The 19,636-nt window shown below is 41.6% G+C and overlaps 7 protein-coding genes across 7 annotated transcripts; 5 read left to right on the top strand and 2 right to left on the bottom strand.

Annotated features, from left to right (window-relative positions):
• BCR41DRAFT_347330 (severin) lies at positions 1–2,295 on the top strand. The gene is made up of 6 exons (XM_022023076.1): positions 1–487; positions 595–809; positions 988–1,105; positions 1,238–1,612; positions 1,751–1,862; positions 1,963–2,295. Exons 1-6 carry the CDS (start codon positions 466–468, stop codon positions 2,240–2,242), a joined length of 1,122 nt encoding a protein of 373 aa, XP_021884805.1. The 5' UTR covers positions 1–465; the 3' UTR covers positions 2,243–2,295.
• A 122-nt stretch (positions 2,296–2,417) lies between these two features.
• Positions 2,418–6,014, bottom strand: BCR41DRAFT_347329 (armadillo-type protein). Its single transcript, XM_022023075.1, has 10 exons — positions 5,896–6,014; positions 5,369–5,515; positions 4,960–5,094; positions 4,740–4,868; positions 4,450–4,587; positions 4,017–4,334; positions 3,762–3,890; positions 3,517–3,645; positions 2,917–3,405; positions 2,418–2,814 (listed from the first exon to the last, which is right to left on the bottom strand). Exons 1-10 carry the CDS (start codon positions 5,921–5,923, stop codon positions 2,441–2,443), a joined length of 2,016 nt encoding a protein of 671 aa, XP_021884804.1. The 5' UTR covers positions 5,924–6,014; the 3' UTR covers positions 2,418–2,440.
• A 221-nt stretch (positions 6,015–6,235) lies between these two features.
• Positions 6,236–6,775, top strand: BCR41DRAFT_288494 (CoA-binding protein; the record flags this gene model as incomplete). The annotated part of the gene is made up of 2 exons (XM_022020308.1): positions 6,236–6,327; positions 6,487–6,775. Coding segments are annotated over 2 exons (381 nt in total), but the record flags the coding sequence as incomplete, so codon positions are not given.
• A 116-nt stretch (positions 6,776–6,891) lies between these two features.
• On the bottom strand, positions 6,892–7,931 carry BCR41DRAFT_347327 (Oxoglutarate/iron-dependent oxygenase, C-terminal degradation domain-containing protein). Its single transcript, XM_022023074.1, has one exon. It carries the CDS (start codon positions 7,742–7,744, stop codon positions 6,899–6,901), a length of 846 nt encoding a protein of 281 aa, XP_021884802.1. The 5' UTR covers positions 7,745–7,931; the 3' UTR covers positions 6,892–6,898.
• An 807-nt stretch (positions 7,932–8,738) lies between these two features.
• On the top strand, positions 8,739–13,335 carry BCR41DRAFT_318458 (tRNA synthetases class I-domain-containing protein). Its single transcript, XM_022021315.1, has 9 exons — positions 8,739–9,016; positions 9,172–9,214; positions 9,319–9,931; positions 10,071–10,317; positions 10,411–10,530; positions 10,657–10,805; positions 10,896–11,002; positions 11,107–12,278; positions 12,426–13,335. The coding sequence occupies exons 1-9, from the start codon at positions 8,858–8,860 to the stop codon at positions 13,140–13,142; spliced, it is 3,327 nt and encodes a 1,108-aa protein (XP_021884801.1). The 5' UTR covers positions 8,739–8,857; the 3' UTR covers positions 13,143–13,335.
• A 2,747-nt stretch (positions 13,336–16,082) lies between these two features.
• Positions 16,083–17,969, top strand: BCR41DRAFT_347322 (hypothetical protein). Its single transcript, XM_022023073.1, has one exon. It carries the CDS (start codon positions 16,417–16,419, stop codon positions 17,809–17,811), a length of 1,395 nt encoding a protein of 464 aa, XP_021884800.1. The 5' UTR covers positions 16,083–16,416; the 3' UTR covers positions 17,812–17,969.
• Positions 17,970–18,157: 188 nt separating this feature from the next.
• BCR41DRAFT_419465 (hypothetical protein) lies at positions 18,158–19,447 on the top strand. Its single transcript, XM_022029769.1, has 3 exons — positions 18,158–18,430; positions 18,522–18,565; positions 18,642–19,447. Exons 1-3 carry the CDS (start codon positions 18,270–18,272, stop codon positions 19,409–19,411), a joined length of 975 nt encoding a protein of 324 aa, XP_021884799.1. The 5' UTR covers positions 18,158–18,269; the 3' UTR covers positions 19,412–19,447.
• The last annotated feature ends 189 nt before the right edge of the window (positions 19,448–19,636 follow it).

Below are 19,636 nucleotides of genomic sequence, written 5' to 3'. Positions count from 1 at the left end.
CGTAACAAGCAGAGAGGAGGCGTGAACATTCTTTAACATGTTTCTTAATATCGGATGGAACTTCATAAGGTCTTAAGAACAATCGCAGTGCCAATCCCGACTTTGTTGACGACTTTAGCAGCTAGTTTCCCATTCTTGATGAGTACAAAAACAGTCCTCTTAGGGTAGAATCTGTTTTTTCATGCTTGAAAGAGTTTCCTGAAAACCAAAATCTTGAACACCTTACTGCTTTTCAACGGATCCTTTTAAGCCTCTCACCAGCCATTGGAATATTTATTCTCCATGAGCTAAAAAAAGAAAACGTGCCAGCAACCAGCCACTATATGTGCAACGATATTTTTTGGGCTTTTGGGATGGACAAGCCATGAAACGAATGATGAGAATTATGCATTTGTTCATTTCAACTTCTTTCTTTCTTTTTACTGCTGCAACCTACAATAACGACAAACAACAGATACAATTGCAATGCTGAAGAATTCTACTTGGAGTAAGCTTTTTTTTTTTTTTTTTTTTTTTTCACGCGTACCTGAAACCTGTTTTACTCAATTGACTTTTTTTTCTTTTCTTTTCAACTTCCTTTGTCCTTATCAATAGAAATCGAGGAGACCAATTTGGCTGAGTTCGGCAGCAAGCTCGAGAAGGAGCACCGGAAGGAAGAAGGCTCGCTTGAGAAGGCCTGGGGAAAGGATACAGGCGTCGGATCCGAGACAGGTCTCTGGATTTGGCGCATTGAGCAGTTCCAGGTTGTCCCTGTCCCCAAGGATCAGTATGGCAAGTTTTACGATGGAGACAGCTATATCATCCTTAAAGTATGTAGAATAAACAAAAAAAAGAGAGAGGGAGCAAGAGAGGGAGCAAGAGAGGGAGCAAGAGAGGGAGCAAGAGAGGGAGAAAGCGTGCCATATCTCTAGCTAATATTGCTTTTTTTACGTGTGTTTTTTTTTTTTTTTTTTAAAAAAAAAAAAAAAAAAAAAAAAAAAACCATAGTCATACACAAAGAAAGATTCGGACGTACTCCTCCATGATATCCACTTCTGGCTTGGAGATGAAACTAGCCAGGATGAGGCTGGAACAGCTGCCTACAAGACTGTTGAGCTTGACGATTGTAAGTTTTTTTTTTTTTTTTTGCTTTCTTGATGGAGAACGTGAGGAAAAGGAATGAATTACATATCATGTGATTCATAGAAAAGAAGCATTGACTCACATACTTTTTTTTTTTTTTTTTTCTTTGCCATAGACCTTGATGGTAAGCCTGTCCAGCACCGTGAGATTCAGGGCAATGAGTCGCGGGAGCTGCTTTCATACTTCAAGACATTCTCTGTCTTACATGGAGGCGTCAAGACTGGATTCAATCACTGGACTGAGCCTGAATTCAAGCCTCGTCTATTGATTGTCAAGTCTGCACCCGTGAGTGGAGGTCACAAATCGTCTGTTGTAGTCAGAGAGGTGTCCAAAGACGCAATCAACTCGGGCGATGTCTTCATCCTGGATACTGGTAAAGCCTTGTACCAGTGGAATGGCAGGGAGTCCTCCGGCTTTGAGAAAGTCAAAGCTGCGGAATACGTCCAAGGTATCGAGGCTGATCGAGGAGATGCCAAGACAGAGACATTTGGTAAGTATATAACAAATATACAGCCAAATAATCAAATAATTGATTGCTATATCGAGGAAAAAGAAGGTATTACTTGAGCTCTTTGTATCTGTCCAGAAAACATACATTTACATTCTTTGATATCCATGTATCATTTAGATGAGGGTGATCGTGATCAGAGGCTATTCTGGGACGCTCTTGGAGGAGAAGTTGAGGTCAAAGACGCAGATACTGTTGTTGAAGAACCTACATATGTCAAGAAGCTGTATCGGTAAGACTCTTTTATTTTTATTTTTATATTTTTATAGGGGGTCCGGAAGACTCGTGAGCATGAATAGATAATGAAATTGTTTTTTACACGTTCTATCTAGCTTGTCAAATGCTAACGGCTCCTTCGAGTTCACACTCGAGGCTGAAGGCCCCAAGGTGTCCGGAGAGCTTCTGGATTCGAATGATGTGTTCATTCTGGATGTTCATCATGAGGTCTTTGTCTGGATCGGATCCAATGCTAACAAGGAGGAGCATCGTCTCGGACTGCACTATGCTCAAGAATACCTCAAGAAGGAGGGTCTCAATCCCTATACCCCCATCGCCAAGATTCTGGAGGATGGTGATCATACCATGTTTGACAATGCCTTGAACCGTTTTTAGCATTGGTTTAAAGAACATAAACAATGATAAATAAAGTATATGAAAATATCAACTTGAATTCTTATTTTTGCGCGAATATGATTTATTCAAAAGTAAACCTTTCTCTAGAATAGGACGGATATTTGAGAAGAGAGTTGACTTTATCAATGTAATCCACCTCCACTTCTCTCCCTCTTTTTTTTTTTTCTTTTTTTTTTTTTACTCAAGACGAGACAATACTTCTTGAATAGCATTGCGGATCAAAGGACGAAGCTCTGTCTGTGATTGATTTGTGAGTTCTTTTAAGGAACCCTTGATGCCTGAAGATCTTAAGAAAGTTAGATAGGCATGATCCTCGCCTTTACGCGCTGCAGTGTCCAATGCGTTTCTCAGGAGCACACAGACATTTGTACGAACTTCGTCAGGCACGTTGCCATTTTGATTCTTGACAAGGCTAAGCAGATTCTCCAGTAATGTCAATGGCTTTGTTTGATCCAATGGCTTTTCAGAGGTAGTTGTCTTTTCGGATTCAGGCTCTGCATCCACCTCAATAGACACGAGTGATTCAAGAACAGGATTTTCCACATTTTCTTCTATCAGACAAAGGATACCAACGATTAGTCCTTCCTTTCTTTTGAAGGATATCTGAGGATATCAAAGAGACAAAGGGAGCCTGATGGGCCATTTATTTTTACCTCGCGTAGGTGTGCTGACCAAGAGTGTTAGAGCAATAACGCCTTCGTTCTGAAGCACTACATACTTTGGATTGCGGGTCATGGCAGCAATGGCGAGAACTACCTTTGGCGTGTTCAAGGTCTGCTGTAATGCTGTGACTGATGCGCTATCAAATGACTTCATAATTTCGCTACCCCAGGTTACCTTGATCAAATTGCAAAGTGTTCGGGTGCCTTCACTTTTGAGTGCGAAATCATCTGCTCTTCCGACCAATTCTACCAACAATGAAAGAGGGGTTTCGATTTCACTCTCAGAGTTGGGTGTGGATGAAAGAGTTTCAAAGGGTTCACGCCCTGAGACCACTCGGATTGTATTCTGGCTGCTGTTGGTACAAAGGCGTTTCAAAATGCCTACAATGTTATTCTGAAGAGGAAGAGCATTATCCTTCTTGAGAAGGGGGAAACATGCCTGGATCACACCTGCGTCACCCATGCTTTCCTTATTCTTCTCTATGTATATGGATTTTTTTTTTTTTTTTTTTTTTTACATAATTCGAAATTAATATTAGCTATCGCGATATGGTTATAAAAGATAAAGATAAAAAAGAGACATTTGCTCACCTGCAAGAGCAAGGTTCTTGAGTACCCCGGTCGCAGCATGGCTTGCCTTTAGGTCCGTTGCCTTCCTGACAATGCGGATTAATGGCTCGACAGCGCGATATTCATGTACTAGTTTAACACAATGTTGATCTGAGATTTGACCGTATGAATATATGAAATAAACAAAAACAAAAACAAAAACAAAAAAAAAGAGTTAGTGATTGCACAGCTTTATTCTACCCATACAAGCAAGGTACATGGCGAACCTGATCTTGCAATGTTGCCTAGACAGAGGGCTGCACAGGTCTGCAAGTCTTCCCGTTCAACATTATCCAACCAAGCAAGGAATACATCCATGACCCTTTTGTCATTGAAGATCGGCGCCATATTGGCATCTATGTCCACATGCAAAGAAATGTCATAAGAATAAAAATTAGTCATTTTGGATATAGCAATATCGTTTTTTTAGGAATAAAAAAGAAAAAGAAAAAAAGGGCTCAAAATAGCATGAGAAACGGTACCTGCCATAGTTGTCGAAACAACAACCTCCATAAGAGCAGCTTTTGTCTCTCCAAATTTCTTATCGTCCTCCTTCTTTTCCTCTTCTGTCTTGCCCTCATCAGATGTGCCTGAGTGTTCAAGTATTTCAAGTAATGAAGACAATAATTCCTCTTTCTGGACTGCGACTTGCGCCGATTCCTTAGATATCGCTGCGCGCAAAATATCTATCAATGTATCGAATAAATCCATGTAGGCATCTACATCTTTGGCAGTCTTTCCTAGAAGCTGAACGATTGTCCTGATACCCCCAAACTTGATTACCGATTTTGCTCCAGCGTCTGTAGCCTCAGTAAAGTAATAAAAAGAAATAGATCAGCCCATTGATGGGGATCATACAAGCCCAGAGTCGAGTGGGAACCAAAAGAAACTAAAAGGAAAAAAAAAAGCGCATACCACTTTCGCTCAGATTCGCAATGACACGCGAAGCAATAGTCATGCTAGTTTCGTTGTCGTCAGTAATACTCTCGGCTTTTAAGATCTTGAGCAATTGTTCGATGACATCTAATTCAACTACTTTTGTTTGTGCTGGCTCTAAATAGTGATATCAGTAATATAGGTCAATATGAATACGTGCAAAAAAAAAAAAAAAAAAAAAAAAAAAGATTAGTTGTGTGATCTGATTTTTTTTTTTTTTTTTTTTTTTTGTATTTATAAATGTATGCTGCTTGCAATTGTTGGTTTACCATAAGCCATAGTGGTGTTCAAAAGAGCCCCACAGGCGGTCTTGATCGCATCTGAATCAGTTGTATGCTTGAGAATCTCAATCACAATGTCGAACGCGTTTCCTTCAAGAAGCTTTTTTCTATTCTCCTCTGCGATGAGACGGTAAAACAAACCCCCTTTCTTCGTTAGTATGGACATGAACCCTTTTTTTTTTCTTGGCGTAACACAGGTTTTATTTACCATGATCAACACAGATATTTGCAAAGGCACGCATGGCTTGGATATCAACATGAGCCAAGCGTTGCTCGTTTAATGCCTCGATTCTAACAATTAACGGCACAGCCTTTGATTCGCCAATAGGAGTCCGCGCTTTTGCTAAGGTCCACATTAACGACCGAAAGGGATCAGCATTTGAGAAAAAAGAAAGAATTCACATGACACAACGTAGGTTAAACGACTATGCATTAAAGCAAATCAATACAATCAATGTCATCGACATCATGCTCTTTCCGCTTTTTTTTATACGTCTTTCTTTTCTGTATCCAAAGCATCAACTCAATAGATCATACATCATAGCTAGTCTAAGTCTATTCTAGTCAAATGGAGGTTTTTTTTTTTTTTTATAAAAAACTAACGCTCTTTTTCTTACCATCTCGAGCAGCGTCAGCGAAAGATTTAAAGGTACTGGCTACTTCATCCCAAGTTTCTTGCAAGCCTTTGTCTTGCTCCAGCTTATCTTTTGCAGCTTCAAGTTTCTGAACATACTGAGGGATCCGCTCATCAATTGTTGATGGGTCTATTTTTTTTAGAGACGTGTCATAAATAACAAGGATTGACAATTCAGGCGTCAGATTAGGTGCCTAATTGGTCTTCAAATGCACAGGCTATTCCTCTGACCCCTCCATGGTAATAAGCATTTTGTTATAGCTGCTGTAATTGCTACAACAAAGACAGGTAAAGGCAGGCAAAGACAGATAGACAAAATAGAAAGGGATGCAGAAAATAGGTGCAATCCACGTTATATGCTATTGAGGGGATGCAATTGAATATCTTCCGCCCTTGGTGAAGATCAGCAAAGATAGCGAGAGGAGCTCCAAGGGTGCAATTTCACATGTGGAAACACAGGGTTTGGTTGATGTGTGACATGCAAAACTAAAAAATAGAAATGTGCTATACCTGTGGAATTAGTTTGAGCAGACATCATCTGACAATGAATGATAAAAAAAAGTTAAGTGAAAACAGAAACGTCAAAGACTAATAAGGAAAGGATGGTTAGGAAGAAGAAGAAAAAAAAAAAAAGAAAAACGTTTCAATGCAGAGCAGAATGCAATGGTTTAATCCTATTTATGCAGAGCTCAATTTTACCATTTTCAGTTTCAAGAAGCACCCACACAGAGCGCGTCATTAGTTCGGTCATTCACTTTAAATACATTACATCTCCATGCAATGCCTTCCCCATAAACTCTTTTCTTTTCTCTCCTTTCCCAAAATGTCTTCTCCTGCTGTCGCTACTCTTGTCCGCGAATTCTTCGCTTCCGCAGAACAAAAATTTGCTGTGGTTGGAGCCAGCAACAATCGATCCAAGTTTGGCAACAAAGTACTGCGCTGGTTAGTTGTCTCTTTTTTTTCTTTTCTTTTTTTTTTAAAAGCTGTGTTGATGAGGCTCCTGAAACGCGTCGTGTGTCTGTTGCGCCACGTAATGACTTGCCACTGTGGCCTCATCTTACATTTTGATAACCGCCGACTTAATAAAAAAAAAATTTTAAGGTACATTGATAACGGATACACTGCTGTGCCCGTGAATCCTAAAGAAAAGTCCATCGAGTCCTTGAGCTGTGTGCCCAATCTCTCGGCACTGCCTGGCAACCCTGCAGACTATCATATCTCGGTCATCACTCCTCCCCCAGCTACGAAGTCCATTCTCGAAGAAGCACACAAGAATGGCATCACGCGTGTTTGGCTGCAACCCGATGTGGATTCGCCTGAAGCTCTTGACTATGCAAAAGAAACAGGCATCAAGATCATTGCAGGCGGCCCCTGTGTTCTTATCAACGGTATCCCAAAGGATGGTCCCAAGCTATAAGTAGACAAAACGATGATAGTAGTCAATCCTTCTATCATTAAAGCTATTTCTATCCGTATCTAGAAATTTTTTAATTTATTATCTTAAGAATAAATGTCATTCATTGAAATTCTTCTGCTCCATTTCTAAACTCTCCTCACTATTGCCCTCTTCGCCAAAGCTTTGGTCCTCATCCTCACCCTCATCATCTCCATCCTCATTCACCGTATACAATACGCTCAGTTCTCTACGTCTAGCGTCACCCACACGTGTGCTCAAATAACGAATAAACCTTAGGGTGCCTTCATCTCGTAAAACCATTGTCAGCGTATTGTGCTTTGGATAAAGAGCTAGCAGATTAGTCTTGTCCGCCACATAATGTGTTGCTCCTGCTCCCCATTCTTCTTGCCACTCTGCCATTGTTGTTGTAGATTTTGATGACAATGCTGTCTCTTGGTCCCTTTCACTCGGCAAAGCCGGGAAACTAAACACTACATCCAATCCATTCTTTTCCAATGCATGGTCATGAAGTAGCGTGTAGTCACCCTTTTTAAACATCCTTAGTTCTGGAGCTGCAGAAATGAATGACAGGTTCGCAATTTTGTTCAGGTATGCCTCAAAGACCTTGGATAAAAACAGCTTTTGAATCCTAGCCAAAGTTCCTGGAATACGATTCTGATTCTGGTTTGAAACACGGCTGTATCGCCTGACATGACAAGGCCCCATCAGTTCATCCCACAGTGGCTGCTCTCTCTGTGCTCCTTCCTCGGCCCCCAATGCTTCTAACTCCTCCAACAATGTTTGGTAGATCTCTGGCTTCAAAAATTGTTGTAGCTCAATTGAACTTTGATCCGAAAAGACGTTGCAAATATTTTGAATGGAACTGTTGCCCAGATAATTAGGGTTGAGAAACGCTTCTAAAGAGATTTCTTCAGGTTGATCCTTCAAAGGTGCAAAAGACATTGTTTTTGAAATTAGCTGTGTCTGCAGCGGACCATGAAACCATCCCGAAATGGAGATGCGGCTCTTATCACGGCTCAAAACTTCGGCCACTTGATGATATGAAACTGACGATAATTCAAAGAATGCCAATGTATTTCGTAGTGGTACCAATGATTGTACCACTTCAACCGGATACCCTGTTTCGTTGCTCGAAGGCGAAAAAATGGAGATTCATATTAGCTCACATCAACCAGCATGCTTGAACATTCTATCCCTCTGGTTCTTGTTCTCATTTTGTGAATTTTGTCTGCTCACCATCTGAACAAGTCCAAAGCACCACCGTCAGCAGCATTCCAATCCTCATCCACAAGATAGAGAATAAAGGCGATCCTGCGTCCTTCCTTCTCACTTTTGATATCGTCATCATGGCAGAGCAAATAGCATCCTTCATGGTACTGATTTCCGTTCAAATCAATCACAGAGGGATCCAAATCGATACCTGTCAAGGAGCTCATCATCGTGAAGAATTCATGAGAGTATATTGCATTCTTCAGTGCCACAATATGTGGCTTTTTGGACAGTCGTAGATCCTCGGATTGATAAAATTCATACAGATCATTCGACTTGTGAAAATATTCCTCTTTGAGCAATTCTTCACGCAACGACTTTAGATAAGTGTCTGACTGCAAGAAATTTGGCAAACTAGCAGTTGGGTATGGGTATTCGATAATCCTGGCTTTGCTCCGATCATCTTCAAAGGGAAGTCGATTGCGAAAGGCCTTATTGAAGGATCGTGCAAAATCCGGATCGGTATAACGAGCGTTGAAGGCTGGAGGATCGATACAAGCTGAGTCTTCAAGACTAGATTTGGTACGTTTATGAATTGCTTCTGAGTCTTGTGATAAAGTATGCTTTGGCATGGTGATAAGTCGAAAGGAATGAAAGACGCAGAGAATGAATGAGAATAGGTGAAAAAAGGAAGGTTTTTTTTTTTTTTTTTTTTTTTTTTTCGTCTGTCAGGACACTGTGACTGTAGAAACCTAATTGGGCGTAAACAAAATCGGGGACAAAGGAACAGACACCCTCTTTTCTGCTTCTCGAGCTCTTGAACTCATTCATTCTGTTCATTTCACCATGTGGCGAGTCATTGGGAAGCAGTTGCGGCCCAACAGAGGTCAAGCAGAGAGGACGCCCATAGTCTGCTCTTCCTGTACTCGTCATTTATCGCAAATCAGGCAAAAGAGCTCCCCAGGATCAAGTAAACCCAGACGGGAACTCGAGAAATACGACGCTGTGCGTGAGCATGGATCCTTACCCGCTGATCAGATATTTTGTTTCGCTAATCATTTGTGGGGTTTTTCGTTGACCTTCTAAAAAAATACCCACATTAATAATAATAATAATAATAATAATAATAATAATAGTAATAACAATTATATCCTTTATAGTCTGTTGTGGAAGCTGGATGGTACGAATGGTGGGAATCACAAGGTATGGGATGAATCAAAGGATAATGATTAATGAGAGCGGCAATGTATCGACTTTTAGTACTGGAAGGAGCCCACATTGATATCCACCCGTCTTTTAATCTATAGGTTTTTTTACACCAAGAACAGCTTCCGCTGTGGGGTCGGCCGATGGTCTTAATGAGGCTGGAAGAGGCAAATTATCAGCTGACTCTGTCCCTCAGTTTACAATGCTCACTCCTCCACCTAATGTCACAGGGTATCTCCACATTGGGCACGCGCTCACCGCCTCAATTCAGGACTCGCTTGTACGCTGGCGTCGCATGCGGGGTGAGAGCGTCTCCTGGATTCCAGGAATGGATCATGCTGGCATCAGCACACAAACAGTGGTCGAAAAGAAACTGATGCGCGAACGCAACTTGACACGGCACGACCTGGGTCGTGATGCGTTTATTGAGAAAATTTGGGAATGGAAACAGCTACATGGCGACAAAATCATACAGCAATGGAAGAGGTTAGGGGCTTCTATGGATTGGAACCAAAGTTTTTTCACCTTGGATGAGACAAGAACAGAGGCGGTCAAATCAGCATTCATCCAACTCTTCCGAAATGGTCACATCTATCGCGATACAAGGCTTGTCAACTGGTGTTGCGCTCTGGAAACTGTGATATCAGATATCGAGGTTGATTATGAAGATATTCAAGGCAAAACCATGCTCAATGTCCCCGGGCGTCTCAAAAAGTAAGCATTTTAGTACACAGTTCGTAGCAGCATGGAGATCGCTATGGTGGGTGAACAACCACACATCTTTATTTCTTCCTTTTTTTGTTTTTGTTTTGCAAATTATCATTCACTGATATTGTTGATGATGTGACGGTAGGGTCGAGTTTGGGGTCCTGCACGACTTTGCATACAAAGTGGATGGAGATGATACTCAAGAGCTTGTTGTGTCCACAACCCGCATTGAGACAATGTTGGGCGACGAGGCCGTAGCTATTCATCCCGATGACTCCAGATACACCCACCTGCATGGCAAGTATGTTGTACATCCCATTTCTGGAAAACGACTCCCTATTATTTGTGACCCTGAACTTGTAGACATGAGCTTTGGAACAGGGGCTGTCAAAGTAAGTACACTTTATCTTCCTTGACTTGAAAGTTAATTTACTACTCCTTTCTTATCCAAACTGGAGCATCTGGTCACTTCATTTATTGCATAGGTCACTCCTGCTCATGATCCCAACGATTACGTCTGTGGAAGAAGACATGGACTCCCCATTGTAAATATCCTTGACAAGGACGGCAAGTTTAATGCAAACTGCGGATCAAAAGCTTATGAGGTAAATAAGCTAAAAAAAAAAAAAAAAAAAAAAAAAAAGTAATAAGGCCACTTGATCCTGTTTGTTTAATCACTATTGAGCCTATTCGATCTATTCTGTTTCTTCTGTTAATATTATCAACTATAGAATATGAATAGGTTTGATGCTCGTACTAAAATTGTGGAGGAGCTGAAGGCTCTTGGTGTTTACCGGGGTAAGAATGAGGAACACGTTATGCGATTAGCAAGATGTTCAAGATCTAAAGACGTAATTGAACCCATGGTGATGCCGCAGTGGTATGTCAAAGAAGCGAATTGCAAATGGCTCTAATCGTACTTGTCTGTAGCGGTAATGTAACCAAGGCTTTCTTGATTAATATTATGTAGGTATATCAAGTGTGATGGTATGGCACAACGCGCTCTGAAAGATGCAGAAAATCAAAATCTTATTTTCCACCCTGATTCAGCAATCAAGGAGTGGAATCGCTGGCTCGGTAAGGATATATAGGAATTCCTTTTTTTCCTTTCTTTCTTTTTACATTAAGCATTCAAGACGAGGTCGAGTCTTTTCAACTTTTTTTTTTTTTCCTTGGTGTAGAAAACATTCAGGATTGGTGTATCTCACGTCAGCTGTGGTGGGGCCACCGTATTCCAGCATATAAACCAATCTTTGAGGACATCAATACCCTTTCGTCTATATTTGATAGTCCTGAGTCTGTAGGCGATGGCCCATGGTTTGTGGCAGAATCTCAAGAAAAAGCATCGCAACAGATCCACGATTTTATCTCTCGAAAAAACCTACAACATTTAAAGTACAAGGTTGTCCAGGATGAAGATGTTCTCGACACCTGGTTCTCCTCAGGACTTTTGCCTTTATCTGCTCTGGGGTGGACAGGCCACAATCTATTTTCATCAGGAAGTAAGATCCCAGATTACTATCCGACGACGATGATCGAGACCGGAACGGATATCATGTTCTTTTGGATTGCGAGGATGGTAATGCTTTGTACTCATCTCTCAGATCAAACCCCATTTAAAGATATCATGTTTCATGCCATGGTTCGTGATGCCCAGGGTCGTAAAATGAGCAAATCTCTCGGGAATGTAATCGATCCTACACATGTAATCGAAGGTATCTCGCTCCAGGACTTGAAAACCACGTTGGAAGGAGGAAATTTGGCAGCCAAAGAAGTGAAGCGATCTCAAGCACAGATGGAGAAGGACTTCCCTAAAGGCATCAAGGCTAGTGGAGCAGATGCATTACGTTTTGCGCTGATAACATCAACGCAGCAGTCTCGACAGATCAACTTAGATTTGTCGAATGTCACATCTGCACAGCACTTTGCAAACAAACTGTGGAACTTATCTGTGTTTTCTAGAATGCGCATAAAAGAATTCGACTTTACATACACGACCACATCTGAGACCGTTATCGCCCAAGGCTTAACAGAGCTTAGGAGAGCTAATTCTGGTCAGCAACAACAGGGTGGGTTGACGCTTGTGGAGCGGTTCATCATGTCTCGTCTCGCTGATACAGTTTCAAGAGTAAACTCTAGTATGGAGCAACTTGAACCTTCGCTTGCAACAGAAGCACTGAGAAAATTTATCATCCAAGATTTATGTGATGTCTATGTTGAGTTTATCAAGCCCACTTTGTCCTCGTCGGGCGAGTCAGCACTTCAACAGAAGCCTAGGATTTTCAAGGTGCTTCAAACGTGCCTTGACGCTTCATTAAGGATGATGCATCCATTCATGCCCTTTGTTACTGAGGTAATGTCATGGAGCTTTTGGTACTCCCCATAAAGTCATCTTATGACGCGTCAACACCATCTTATTTTTTATTTTATTTTATTTTTTTTTATTTTTTTTTTTTATTTTTTTTTTTTTTTTTGGGGGGGGGGGTCTACAAATTCATAGGAATTGTGGCAAAAAATGCTTCCAGTTACGGCGCCTCAGAATGCCTCTATCATGACTTCGGTTTTCCCATCCGATCAAGAACTTCAGATTTGGAAGGATGAGGCCGCAGAACGAGATATGGAAATCATATTGGGTCTGATTCAGGGTTCGCGCTCTTTGCGTCAGGGTCACCAAGTACACGTGTCTAAAGAATTGCCTATCACAATTTGGACAAGTGATATATCTCTTCTTGCCAAAGATAGTGCACTTCAGCAGAGCCGTGCCTACCTTTCGCACTTCATGCGTGCGAAGGGCGAGATCACATTTATTGATGGATCAACACCAACATCCACTTCGAGTTTGAGGACGATGGTCGACGAACAAACTGATCCCCTTGTAGCTCACTTAGTATCACCGCAGGTCAAATTACTTATACCTTTATCTGCAATTCAAAAAGCTATTGAATCTGCGGAACCTGCAGAGTCATCATCTTCGTCTTTTGCAGTTGGCAATCGCCAAAAGCAACAGCAAGACCTTCAACGTCTAGAGAAGAAATTGACAGAAGTGCACGATAGCCTCGAAAAGCTAGCATTACGCATGGCAAAGCCAGAGTATCTAGAAAAGGTACCTGAGCGTCAGAGGATGACCGATAAGAAGCGTAAACAAGACTTGCTGTCTCAAGAAGAGCATTTACAAGCGAGCATGAAAACACTGATGGCGGCTCAGAAAGCGGTTTAAGCCAACCAACCAAATAAAATAGAGAAAAGGACTAGTCATTTTAGGGTATTTTCTACAGCACTTTAAACACTTTAAACGTTTATTTGGAGGCAAAAGAATAGAACGACCTAAACTTTGGTTTCTACTGATCAGTTAAACAATGGCTCTATCATTGTGCAGATCCAAGCACTGTACTTTTTTTTTTTTTTCCTATCCATCTTTTCTTCTTTCCTTCTTTCCTTCTTTCCTTCTTTCCTTCTTTCCTTCTTTCCTTCTTTCCTTCTTTCCTTCTCCTTTCTTTCCAAAAAAAAATAAAAAAAAAAAAAAAAAAAAAAAAATCCATAAATCTTTCTCCTCTTATGTTCAAAGATATCAATAGTCTTTCACTTATCAATAACACGCCTCATCGTTCATTCATAACAGCACTAGTCTCATTTGCAATTTAAATTTAAAAAAAATACATCCTACCATAGTAAAATCACCATTTTCGCCGAGATGGAGACGACTTACTTGTGAAGAAGATGACGACGAAGAAGCACATTTAGTAAAGCGTCAACCTCCGCCCTTGTTGAAGTGGCGGCCACTTATTCGCGAGGAAGAGGGCGGCGGCGAAGAGCAGGCAGCTATTTTAAGTCTCTGCTTTCATTACCAAAGCCTCCACCCCCATTAACATTGTCAGGACCAGAGTCGTTGCCACAGTTAGAGTCAGCAGCAGCGAAAATGTAGTCGCCCCGGACGGGTAAAGAGAGGATATAGGGTCAACGCTCCCCTTCACGCGTCCCAAGTGCTCAACCTCTATCACCGCCACAGCTCCTAAATAATCATCTACAGACAGATCGATCTGACTCAGTAGAAGAAGCACCAATAATAGGGGTCACTTCTGTGTGACATGTCGCCATCAAATGAAGCTTGGTGGTGAAGACATCTCCCCACCTTCGATCCTCTGAGCGGCCCTACATAACGCTTAATGGGCCTCAGACGTCTTGCCGAAAGATATACAGTTTTCCATTTCGCATAGAGCAAGGAAAAACGAATGAGAATAGTGAAAGCCGCCTCTCTTGCGCAATCCGACATGTTGGCGTTCAACAGTGCACTTTCTCAGCATTTGCGTTTTACATGTTTCATCTCTGGTAGATGCTTTATTATCTAGTCTGCAGTTATCAATTATTCATGCATCTATTTATCTGTTAGCCCTCCCTACTGGTAACTATTCTGAAACAGTCGTAATTCAGGTTGGACGAAACAAAGCTTCTAAGTCGGTTGGGCTCACTTCCTTATCCTTGCAAGTCGTAGTGGTCCTAAGTATGGTATTTCTGCCGGTGCTCAGAAAAAGGCTGTCAGGCGGCTATACGGTAAGCTTAACTTTACCTCAAGCAAAAAACTCATAGCAGGCGGTATGCCAGGGCGTAGACGTGATGCATCTCACATTTATATGTGCAGATCAGAGGTTGACTACATGACAAGAATAGGCGTATACCAATTACTTGGCTAAAATACCAAATGGTTATGCTCTAATCATCGCTGGCCTTAAAGACAAAGACAATTGCCTAGTGCGCGCCACAATACAAGCCCTTCCGTTGAACTATAGCGTGCCATTTTTTCATGAATCGAGGATGTTATCCGGAATGGAATTCGATAGGCTTGGAAATAAGAATGTGTGGGATGAAATGACAGTTTGATAAAAACGAGATAGAGGCTATGAAGAAGATGAGTATTTCCCTGAGAGATGTTCAAGCCCAAAAGGAAAACGAAAAGAGAATAAGCCGAAAACAATGGGAAAATAAAGTCGTTCTTCCAAACATTGAAACTCCAGATCCTTTGGATCAATTGACGAGCAAGACTAAGACTAGAGGCCTGCATCCGCCTCGGCCGCTAGCACCCATTACATGCATAATACTGAGGACATTTACAAGCGCTTATATCTCAAGTTATTAATCCGTTGCTGTAGAATTATACTACAAGATGCATTATGATCATAAAACCACTTTCTTGAAAACAACGTATTTTGGACTCGGGTCTCTGGAGACTTTGCCAAAGTATTGATTCTCCAGAATCAAGAAGAGGCTAGTCTTCTTCAGCAATGTGAGGTAGTCATGACAACTATTGCAAGCGAAATTTGATCTACAGGGGAGGCGCTTGGTGAGATCCGTTCGCTAGAGAAATCCCTAGATGAAACACTGAAGAGATTTGGCAATCAATGGCGTTCGGGGATGAGATGAAGCCAGGTATCCATGGGCGCACATCAAATACAGCATATGAATCTTTCCAGTGGTGCATAAACACAAATAGCCCAGGGACCCAAATCGCCACACAATATTACCCTCGCTCTCAGCAACAACCTTGTTTCCAACCATAGTTCCAATCATACCCTCCATCCGAACATCATTAGCCACAGCTTTACTTACAGTATTTTCTTTTAAACAGTGATACGCCTTATCTGCTATATCATCCGCCAGCAATATATTCATACTTATATCCAATACTACCATCACTTCAAGCCCCAAGGGGTTTTTGTCTGAGCATCCTCTGCAATTGGTGCAGAGCCACGGTCAAGGACGTCAAGAACGCAGGAGAGGGAATTACTTCTGCAGGAACAACAACAGCGGCAAGCACTAAAGTCACTTCTACTTTCGTTAGCATGCCTACAACACTGCTTCAAGCTGGATCGACTTGATAGGTAGCTTTACGTCTGCTATATCAAAGGTTCGACATATAGTATGAGCAAACAAATTTACTCAAAGATAAGACCGTGTATAAGCAAATGCTTGGTGCGCAGAGCGCGTGTGCTCAAGTCCGTAATAAAAGGCTGAAAAATGTTATGCTGACTGAGGATCTACACACACATGTGTTTGCTTTGTTTTCCATCCTCCGGCAAGGCTTCTTTAAGATGGAAGTGAGACAACGGGATGACTTGAGATATTCTCCGTAAATGGCGATTTTGTCTCCTCTTGTCCCCAACCCTTGAGGACCAAAACTATTCAGCAAAGGACAACACTTGAATGAAGCAACTATAATGTAAAATAGAATGAATCTAAATGCAAATATTCATGAAGAGAGACTTGAATTTGCTTAAAGTTGTGCTCTTTGTTTATGGCAAGTCAGGCACAAAGGCTCTCTTAATCAGACGTCATTTGGTTCCCGAAGTGAGAAATCCTCTCACGACTGTTGTTTCTAGTCCCTCGCGTATCATTGTTTTTTGTGTTTATTCTGATCTTTTTTTTTTCCCCCTCTCCTCATTCCGCACTTTTCTTCTACTCATTTCTTCTTTGACCTGTTTCGCTCCTTCTTATCCCTCATGGTCTCTGATTCCACTAAGAAGACCCTCATTCTTTCGGTCTCTGCCATCATTGGTCTGACCACCATTTCTACTCTCGCTTACCTGCTTATCCAGGACGATCGACGTGCAAAGCACCTGCGCAAAGTCAAATTACTTCAAAAGACTCTTGCCCATAAGCTCCACAAGATTGAAACCTCTGTCCAGGAGCTCGTTGACGAAGACATTCGTCTAGCTCAGGTTCGCACTCGCACCTTGCGTACCCATCCCATCTTTCCAGGTGACCCTCACGTCAAGCTTCCTGCTCTAGGCTTGATCAATCCACAGGACAAGATAGATTTTGGACAAGAGATTGAAGAGACTCAGGAGGAGCTGATCCGTGAACGGACACAGGGTTATAGTGAAGACACAGCCAAAGTCCGTCAGGGTTATAAACGTTTGGACTATTTGATCGCTTCCATCAACGAACGGTTCTTGAAGCTTTTGGAGTCTTTGGATGCCATCTCTCCTCGCGAATTGACCGATCTTGGCGATGGCTTTGGTGGATTACCTACTTCCGATGGACCTGAAATTCAAGGATGTGAAAAGATTCGCAAACGTAAGAGAGCCGTCATCGAGAACATTCAACATTGGATGACACAAATGGATAAGATTGCAGCAACTTTCAAGGATCGCTTGGTTGCCGTCGAAGATTTTGAAAAGAAGGCTGCTGAGGAAGCTGCTGAGGAAGAGAAAGAGACCAAGAAAAAAAATGAGGATAAGGGAGTCAATGGCCACAATCATGTTGTCGAACACACTGCAGAAAGCAATGTAGTTAAGGAAGGTCTGTCGTTTGCAGAGGTGGCTTCTCACAATATTCCTGAGCCCGAGATTTTGAAACCCACAGAGGACTTAGAAAAGATGAAGGAGGGCGTCACATTCGCTGATGTTGTTTCACATGATGTTACTCAATACGAACATTCGGATGCGTCTTCAACTATTACCACGACTACTACAACTACTACGACTACCAAAGCTACCTCCATCAACATCAACAGTAGTAGCAGCATCTCCAACGATGGCAGCGAAAAGACTCATGAACATGGGCACCTCGAGAAAGTGACAGAAGATATCTCATTTGCCGATGTTGTGGCCCACCATATCCCTGAGGAACATAAGGAGAAGGAGGTCGAAGAGAAAAAGGAAGAAGAGATTTTGGAACCAACAGAGGATCTTGAAATGATGAAGTCTGGCGTCACTTTTGCTGATATCGTCTCCCACCATGTAGAGAAGGAGGAGGAGAACATTGCAGAGAACGAAGTGTTGGAGCAGACTGAAGACTTGGAAAAGATGAAGAGTGGTCTTACATTTGCGGATGTTGTCGCGGAGAACTTGGAAGAAACAGAGAAGGAGAATGCCTCTGCTACTGCTCAATAATGAGGACATCATAGCAATTTTGTTTGAGAAAGGCCTTTTATTATTATTATCATTATTACTATTGCCATTTTTTTTTCGTGTTCATCCAGAGTATTTGATTGTACAGATAAAAACATCCCGCTTTCATCATTCCTCATAAAATTGACTGGATACCAGCATTAAACAGATGTGTTTGGTAAACGTAGTCTAGGACCTCGATTGTTCTGACACGTACAATCCTTGGTGTTTTATCCAAGGTGGGATCATTGGAGCTGCAACTCAATTGGCTGTCACAACACCGTGACACGCCTGCACAGACTTATTATATATTTGTTCACATGCATAAAACAGTGTTCATTCATAACATAAGGAACAATAAGCATCAGCATCAGTACCAACGTCAGGATTAGAATCAAGATCAGTATTGAAGGCTTTTATTCTGTAATACATCCATATTTACACATAATCTTTCATATACAATGCAATCACCTGCCAGTAGCATCCAATCCCCACGGCCACAAGGACGTCCATCAGCACAACCTCAAGTGCCTTTTGACAAGGAACTGATGACGTCCCTCCATGTCCTACTTAATCAACTTGGAGAAGTTGAGCGACAAGGTCTTGTCATGTTTCATAAAATGTAAAGGAATCTATCCTGCTTTTTACTTTGTGGGCTAAACTACTTTTTTTGGATAAAAAATATTCAAATCGACTTTTTTCTTTCTTGATAGTGAAGAGTCGTTCAAGCATCCATATACCCAACAAGAAGCCATTGGTAAAAAAAAAATATATTCTTCTATCAAGACCATATTGAAGGAAAGCAATCAACTAATTAAAGCCTATTTTTATAGCCGACACTGCTAATCTCTTGACTCAACTCGATACTCTCTCAAATCAAGCCAAAGCAACAGGATTCTCTGCCCTAACCATCCTCCCTAATTTTGCTTCTAATGTGGTCTCCACACCATCTGCCTCCTCTTCATCAACAACAACTTCAACACATTTTACAGGGACTCCTAAACCCAACTTTATGTCCCCACGTATGCAAAGCCATATTCATAACAACTTGAATACTCAACATGGCACCAACAATAATAGCACTACTGGGACAGATACGACCATGTTCTCACCTGGACCCGCCGTCAGTCTAGTCAATACACCCGCAGGGTCTACACCAGCCTCAGGTGTGCTCTCTAATATGTCAATAGCTACCACTACCGGCGCTCTCGGTGCTGGTGCGCCCACACCAACTGCCATTAGCTCTACAGTCGCAACTCCTGTTGGAGCGCCTGCATCCCTAGGAGTCACTGCGCCTTCACCTTTCCCGAGCTCCGATGTTATCATGTCTTCATCTACTCCTACAGCTTCTGGAGCCTTGGATCCAAGTACTCCCTCTCTTACAATAGGAGCGTTGCCTTCAACGGATCCAATGGCTGCATCGACACCTCAAATGAATAACCCTGCTACGCCCGCCACACCTTCTGGCAATTCAACAAACTCATCTTCTATAGCCCTCTCACAAATGATGGATGCGCGGCAACGAGACGTCAATGCTCAGTTTGCAGAAAAACGGAAACTTCGTGCCAACTTTAAAGTGGCTGCACAAATGACCAAGATTTAAAAAATAAAATAAAAATAAAATAAAATATTAACAAACCCGTCAACTCCATGAATGTCAATGACCCAATTACAAGCTTAGGGGGGAAGAGGTTATGTTTTTCTAATATTACATGATCAAATGAGCTTACGATGTATTAAGGCTTTAAAAGTACAACAACTAAAAAAAAAAAAAAAAAAAAAAAAAAAGAAAGAAAAAAAAAGAAAACAAGCAATGAAAAACAGAATT

The sequence above is a fragment of the Lobosporangium transversale genome (genome assembly GCF_002105155.1).
Source record: "Lobosporangium transversale strain NRRL 3116 chromosome Unknown BCR41scaffold_5, whole genome shotgun sequence".
Taxonomy (NCBI): Eukaryota; Fungi; Mortierellomycota; class Mortierellomycetes; order Mortierellales; family Mortierellaceae; genus Lobosporangium; species Lobosporangium transversale.
This window is presented reverse-complemented; position numbering and strand designations above follow the sequence as displayed.